This window comes from Ambystoma mexicanum, chromosome 7q (genome assembly GCF_040938575.1).
Source record: "Ambystoma mexicanum isolate Mex_15411 chromosome 7q, UKY_AmexF1_1, whole genome shotgun sequence".
Classification (NCBI taxonomy): domain Eukaryota; kingdom Metazoa; phylum Chordata; class Amphibia; order Caudata; family Ambystomatidae; genus Ambystoma; species Ambystoma mexicanum.
Window position 1 is genome coordinate 143,933,632 of NC_090941.1, and position 7,560 is coordinate 143,941,191.

The window sequence follows — 7,560 nt, forward strand, 5'->3', positions numbered from 1 at the left end:
TAGTCAGCCTCTAGCACCTCCAAGTCCCTAGATGCACCCGCAGTCAGTGTCGGCAACAACTTGTCAGTGCTTGTCATATTTTTCCCAAATAGCATCTTGCATGGTGAATACTTGGTCACTGACCGCTCTCTCACTTGTAGACCATAGAGAACAAACAGCCAGTCTTCCCACTGTGTGCCTTTCACACCCATCTGCCTGAATTGCTCCCTCTTTTGCTCCTCTTTCTGTTTCTTCTTCCAACAAGTAACACAAATGTCTAGCCTTCTTTTGCCGAGGGCCACCATGCCATCTCTGTCGGGCACTGAAATGCATTGTCTTTCTTTCTCTGCATTGATATGCATTGTCTCTTTCTCTGCATTGATATATTGCATAATTTCTTCATCCTCCCCCTTCCAAATGGCCAAGAGCCGCTCACATTTCCTTTAACCCTCCTTCTTGCTCTACTGTAGGATAATCTTCATCCCTTCAAGCTGTGGGCCCTCCGCCACATGCCACTGCTTATCTTCTATGGATGCCATTAGCTGTGGCTGTAAGTTATTGTCGGGTGTCATGGGCCACTCTCACTCAGATGGAATTATCTTCTTACTTCTTAGAGCCAACATCATTGATTGTAATTCACGATACTGCGCTTTTCCCCACCCCCAGACACTATTGAGTCATGCTGGCACTGACAAGCTTCTTTATATGTGGGCCTGCAATGTCCTTCTCTGGTGCACATGCCCTGAAAGCGTCCTGTTGTGGTTTGACAATCTCTGACATGAATTCGCCTGACTCTCCCCCTTCCACTGGCATTTTGTTCACTGCCCCGTCTGAGGTGCACACTGCACAGTCGTCCGTCCTTCTGAAATCCAGTTTATTTCTTGCCCCTTTGTCCGGGCATGTCTCACCCCATGCTGCCAGGACCCTGTTTATGTGTGTCAGAATGTGGGTGGTAGCGGCCGTGACCCTAGTAATTGGGAATATCTGTACCCTGCCTCTTTCTCCCTGCAGGCACTTTTTGCCAAATCTGTCATTGCACCACTTTTTTCCAGAATGTCCTCCCTCCCCTCTGTTGCACACAGTCTCCACCCCAGTACCTAGCCAAACAGTGTCTCCTCCCTCTTATTCCCCTTTCTCGGTAAAACATAGAGCTACCCCCACAGCATTCTTCATCATCTACCCCAGCCCCCACAGGCACTGGTGCTAGCACCTCACAATCCTGCCCCTCTGTGTGTTCTCCCTCCTCCCACTCCTTCACCGGCACTGCTTTTCTCACAGTCAGCTATGCGTCGTCGGCTGCATTCAGAATATATGCCCACCCCTGGGCGGACCTCAACTTTTCATCCACCTTGCCTTCCACCACCCTCCTTATCTCGTCTGGCAACAGTGCCATATTGTGGCCATCATGAAAGTTTGTGTAAGCATTACTGCAAAATCTGAGGGTCTCTGATCCCTCCCTATCTTAATCACCTTTGTGACCTCTTTGTGCTTGGCTTGCAGTTAAACATTATCTCCCCTGTCCCTTCCCTGCAGTACCCTTTGTAACTGCTGTACCTGGGTGACTCCCACCTCCTTATTCCTTTGTACAGACTGGGGGCCCACATCTCAATTGTCCACCATGCTCCTCAACCTCTCCAGCACTGCACTTGACCCCGATTTATATGACATATCTGCCCCAGCCTCTTGCCTGGTCAGTGGACCGGCACCTGCCATATTGTAATCTGTAACTACTCTCTGCCTTACTGCAGGTTAACTCAGGCTTCCGACCTCACACTCCTACCCTGTGCCCTTTACTGCATCGACCCTACACCGTCTCTCCACAACAGGTACTCTGACTGTATCACAAGTGCCTAAGAATGCTCTGACCTGATTTGAGTCCTGTAGTTGTCCTTGCAACCCTGTACTGTATCACTGCAGCACTCTGAGGCAATGTCTCTGTATTATTCCTAGAGTGTCCTCCAGCGCGCAACAGGAAAACCCTTTTTCACTTACCAATTGTATTGTTTCACACCCCAGCTATGCACATCAGGAAGCGGAGCTCCTGGGAATCGGCACCATCTGTTACAGGCTCATCCTGCTCTCCACGATACGAGTGCTCCCTCAAGCTCCCCCACGCAAGCTCAGGCACAGCAGGCACTCGGACACCAATAATACACAGGAGACCAGAAGTAGAGAGAAATGGGCTGTAGTGCAAACACACACCAGTGCATAGGAGGGCTGCATTCTGCTCTGCCCCTCTCAGGCCTGGCTCATCCATATGTACAATGGAGTAGCTAAATCTGTTCTCCACCCATAAACCAGTACGTATGATAACAAACCGGTCATTTCACAGAATGGGAGGAAGAAAGTACATTTTGCAAGTGCAGGTTGTTTTCTGCGAGGCAGGCTCTGTCAGCCTTGGGATTTGAGCCAGCAGCTTCATCATTGTGTACTTCTCAGGAGGGGCTCTGAATGCCTGGCAGTCGGAGGCATCACAACATTCCACAGCTCAGCTGTGATGTGCGCTGCGACATTGCTTGTCATGGGTGTTCAGCTGTTAGGCCAGTCGCTTAGGCAGGTCTGTAGGTCAATCCTTTCGCATCAGATGTACCTCAAATAAACGAAAAGAAAGTGCAGTATCAGAGAAGGTAACAATCATATCTCTGACTTGGCCCTAAACTCTACCAGTGATCCTAACCTAGGAGGGGTCGATCTATCAAGACTTTCCGTATCTGTTCTACAACGATACCTACATGTAATACAGTATTTCCTTTTGTTTGCACAGCAAACCAGGTAGATATTTTGTGTAGCGTGCTGTCTGGTCATTCCCTTATTGTATGTTGAAACGTGTGTACTAGAGCTTTCAAACACCCAGCTCACTTCTCCGCCAGCCGCCCTCCCCCCACCGAGAATACCATCTGATGCGCTTCCGGGTAGATAGCCCACAGCAAGGCAAACTGGTTGACTCTTCTCTTCTCCATGTGTGGAAACCCAGTCGATGCCACATACTGCCTTGTAACCCAGTCCCTTGAAATACCTTGTCTAAACTCCGAAGTTGTCCAGAGCATTCTTCATTCCAAGGGCATTTCCATAAACCGCATCTGCAATGCTTTCTCTTTGGAAAAATGTAGAATGCTAACCCTCGTTTAGAAGGGTTGCTTGCTTGCTATGCACACCCTGGGGCATATTGCAACTATAAAGATTTTGACCAAAAGTGCACGTGGCCAAAATTCCTTTTGGATATGCATAATTGACGATGGGGAAGAGCGACCCACTGGGCTACACTCAAGAAGCTGCTGGATAACGTGTTTGGTCTTTTCCTAGACATTGAGCTACAGATCCACGATTTAAATTGTCGCAAGCTTTATTTGCAGAACCGTTCGAGACTGAGCTGAAGATTCAAAGGGAAACTGAAACACTAAGCGTATGCCTTGTTGGGTTTACAAAAGGCATTGAAAAATGTGTTCCTGCAGTATGCCATTCAGGAGGATCCCTTTTGGAAGGCAGTGTGCCCTGTAATGTGTGAACATACAGTGGCCTATTTCCATAGTGCTTCGCTGGTGACCTGAGCAAATCGTGTCACTGGGGTAAGAGATGACGGAATGTGTGCCCACTTGCTGTGAATGTTACATTTGTGGTGCCCTGGGGGACCCACCCTCTCAAATGTCTGGGATGCATCATGCACGCTGATGGCGCAGCTGGTACATCCTCTGCTATAGCATGTGTGCCGTATGGCCACCATCTCCAATGGTTAGCGTCTACATAACACAACTTATTTATTTGTTTATACTACACAGGGTTCTGACTTGAGTCTATTCAACGTGTGCACACTGGCCCCTTGCACAGATCGGTTTCATCCGAGCCCAGTGTACGTACTCTGAATCCATGTAAACAAAAAAAGCATGGACATAGCCAATATACTTGACTTCTCTATAGACCTTATAGAGGCTGTAACAACCGCGGTTCCCTGGTGTGCCGGTTGTGCAGTGGTGGCAATACATGCCAAGACTTGGTAAATCTGTAGGCCATCTTTATGTAACAGACCTGATGCCGGAGGTGAAGAGAGCAAGGACGCTTTGCCCCTCTGGCTGCTTTTTGCTGGAGATGAGCATGAGATCCGTGCTTGCCGTGCCCTTTCCTCACAGAGCCTTTACTTGCAGCATTCCATGCTGTGTCCATGACTTTGCATGCAGTAGGATCCACATGGCATGCAATGTTTAGAATGTAATGTTAAGTGCAGTTGATCTCCTCCGCCTTTTAAGTGGGGGACACTCCGTCATCAATCAACCAAATCTAAAAAATGAAAATACTGTAGTTAAATTGTTGATATGCTTACAAAGGCAATAGTTTTGAGTCGGTTGTGAGTCACGATAACTTCTGCATTTAGTCATCTGCAGCCTTATGCATACGACCTTGTCAAAAGCATGTTTTGATGTGTTTTGTTTTCCTAGAAATGAGGAGGCGGTTCGATGCTGGAGAAGATCCTTTGGACCCCGAGAACCAACAAGGTGGAGGTGGGCAACATTTCCACAGAGGATGGAACCAGTGGCAAGGATTCAACCCATTTGGCTCTGGAGGGCCGTTTAATTTTAAATTCAACTTCAATTAAGAACATTTTACCTCGGTTTCAAACCATCCCCAGAAACACATGGTTAAACTAATTACAGTGCACCTCCCGAATTCCTTGTTTTTTTCGTGTGTGAGCTGAAAGGTGTGTGACTTTAATATGAAACTCGGTGGTACCCAGGCCGGGTGGAGGTGTGAATCCCAGGTGACGCATCTATTTTCCGGCTTAAAACTGACATGAATCAAACGCACCAAAACTCGCCATGTGAACTTGACTAGTAAGCACATTTTTCGCTCTGTGATATGTGCCCCTATAAATCAATGTTGGGGGCCTGTCTGCTCAAGAATTCTCTTAAAGTCTTAAAAGAAATGTGTGGGGGTGGCCTTCTGGTTTCTATGAGGTATCTGGAGAATCATTTTATTGGTGCCACTAAGGGATGCTATGCAGACCCAAGTCAACAAAGCAGGAAGGACCCTAATACTTACCTGCCAGATGCAAATGGATCTCTGTTTGGAAGTACTCCAATTCTGCGGAGGTATTGATTTTAGAGGTCATGAAACTGGTACTGTGTTGCATAAAATGTATTCCGAGTTGATGTGTCTCAGCAGACGGACTGACTGCATGCATTAGCTGCCATCGCCTCCGTCCAGGAATGCACCAACATTTTCCCACTCCTTTCTTCCATACATGGGTGAAGCTGTCCTCCATTAAAGGCCTTCACTGTAAACAGGTCTTCAATGCAGGCTTTTAGCACTGTTCGTTCCATCCACATGGCTGCAATGGAAAAAAGGTTCAAGAATGTACAGGTGCGGTGCCCAGTGTACTACAGACCAAGATGGCTGCAGATTGTGCATCTCTTTTCCAGTATCACTGAAGTAGGGCTTGTGGTGTTTCAACTGGAGCCCCATCTGGGACATTGCTGAACGATGTGCAAAAAGTGGTGGCGAAAAACTTGGCAGTTACATTCCTGAGATCTTGAATTCGTAGGTTAGTATATGTATGTGTATATGAACAGCCCCCAGGGTACCCTATCATTGCCAAAATATTCCTGACAGTGTTTTTGTTTAATACAAAATCCATGCAATCACAAGTGTACAGAATAAAAGTCACAAATGCGCGTAATGACCGTCTTTGTTGGTCCTAGTCATATAAGTAGTTCTAGTGGCAGAACCTTAAAAAAAAGAATACAGTGCAATATTTAGATAATGTGATTTCAACAAAAAAAAATGTATTAACCACTGCGTGAAACTACTGATTTTTCACGAGGGAACCTCTTGGGAATGTGGTGGATGCGGAGTTGGAAAAATCTAGCAATGGGTTCGTAGACTTTCAGATTGTGGTATTTTTTCTGTTTTCATTAGGTGTTTTTCTTATTAAATGCAACGCTATTTTTAATTAGCCATGTCCAATTAATTGCCGTGCAATCAAATGTACTCCTTTATCCATTGAAAGGGAGTCTCAACAAATATGAGAAGAGCTTTGCAATTGATTTCTTGAATGCTTATTTAATAGTTAGAATCAGTTTGTTTTCTAATCAGGGTTTAGGTGACTTGTATGAGCTGCTCACGCAGCTGTGCTAATTTGCTATTATTTTACAACTGCCAATGCCAAAGTCTTGTGCTTTATTTAGACATAGCAGTTTATATCCTTTTCAGTGATCTCAATTGGTTCTGCATGAAAACCTATGTCACTTTTTACATTCTGTGTCTCATGGATACATCTAAAGGTGGTATGCCGGAATTTGGCAATATCCTTCTTTCATTTAAAAAAAAAAAACGTTATTTAAGTAGGTTCATGTTTAAAAACAGAAATCTGATGCACTACCAATATAACATAAATATCCATGACTTTGAAATACATATTACTGTTGGCTGAAAAGAGAAAAGAAATAAAACCAAGGGCCTATCTTTGGATCTATGTCACCTGGCCTAAGCCCTGCCCACCTGGTGCCTTCCCGGTTGCCGCTCTTTTTCCCTACTTAAGGAGCCCTCCAGCCTCTTTTCCTTTGCAGATGGGGAGCAGGTGCAAGTGGATCTAGGTCACCTGGCCTAAGCCCCGCCCACCTGGTGCCTTCCAGGTTGCTGCTCTTTTTCCCCACGTAGCAAGCCCCGCCCACCTGGTGCCTTCCTGGTTGCTGCTCTTTTTCCCTACTTAAGGAGCACTCCGGCCTTTTTTCCTTTGCAGATGGGGAGCAGGTGCAAGTGGATCTAGGTCACCTGGCCTAAGCCCTGCCCACCTGGCGTCTTCCAGGTTACTGCTCTTTTTTTCCCCCACTTCGCAAGCCCCGTCCACCTGGTGCCTCCCTGGTTGCCGCTCTTTTGCCTACTTAAGGAGCCCTCCAGCCTCTTTTCCTTTGCAGATGGGGAGCAGGTGCAAGTGGATCTAGCTCCCCTGGCCTAAGCACAACCCACCTTCTTAGCCATGCCTCTTCCTTCCTGCTCTTAACTCTTAGATTAATGGTGTCCAAAGCAAAGGGCAAACTAAGAAAAGGGCAATTCCTATTTGGACCAGTTCGGACCAGGATGACCCAGGGCCCGACCCCCTGCTCAGACAGCAGGTAAGCATGCGCCAACACATGTATTTACTCCCTCTGTTCCCACAGGCCATCCCCACCCCCTCTGGTCCTCCTGTGATGTTCCCTTGTGCCCTCCCCCTTATCACACATAGGTGTTGCCTGTTTTGCTCGATTCTTCTACCCTGCTCCCCCTCTGTAGCCCTCCAGCCTACTTATGCAGGAGTCTGTCCCGATGCATTCTGGTTTCACCATCACTGTCTTGTGACCAATGCTGGACATTACTTTTATGGACTTTGTTTCACGGTGCGTCACTCTTTCTCAACTCTCATGCTGGACTTCCTTTGCATCTTGTACTCATGGTGGCCCTGAATCATGCTGTTCCCTTCTTCATCTTGTATCCTGGCTTGCAACATGATATGTTACTACTGACTTCTGCTATTGTATTTGCTCTCCCCTCTTGCTTCTCCACTCTTTTTGACTGCTTACTCTCTGTTCTCTCCTCCACTCCCTTTCTCCCTTT

General features: G+C 46.8%; 1 protein-coding gene across 2 annotated transcripts in view; it reads left to right on the plus strand.

Annotated features, from left to right (window-relative positions):
- DNAJC3 (DnaJ heat shock protein family (Hsp40) member C3) overlaps positions 1 to 5,647 on the plus strand; it is a 534,981-nt gene extending 529,334 nt beyond the window's left edge. The window contains exon 12 of one of the 2 annotated variants that reach the window (XM_069640694.1): positions 4,410 to 5,647. In XM_069640694.1, the coding sequence (XP_069496795.1) occupies positions 4,410 to 4,567 (158 nt within the window). In that variant the 3' untranslated portion in view covers positions 4,568 to 5,647. The remainder of the gene's footprint in view (positions 1 to 4,409) is intronic. The other variant, XM_069640695.1, reaches the window with a different exon arrangement.
- Positions 5,648 to 7,560: the final 1,913 nt, after the last annotated feature.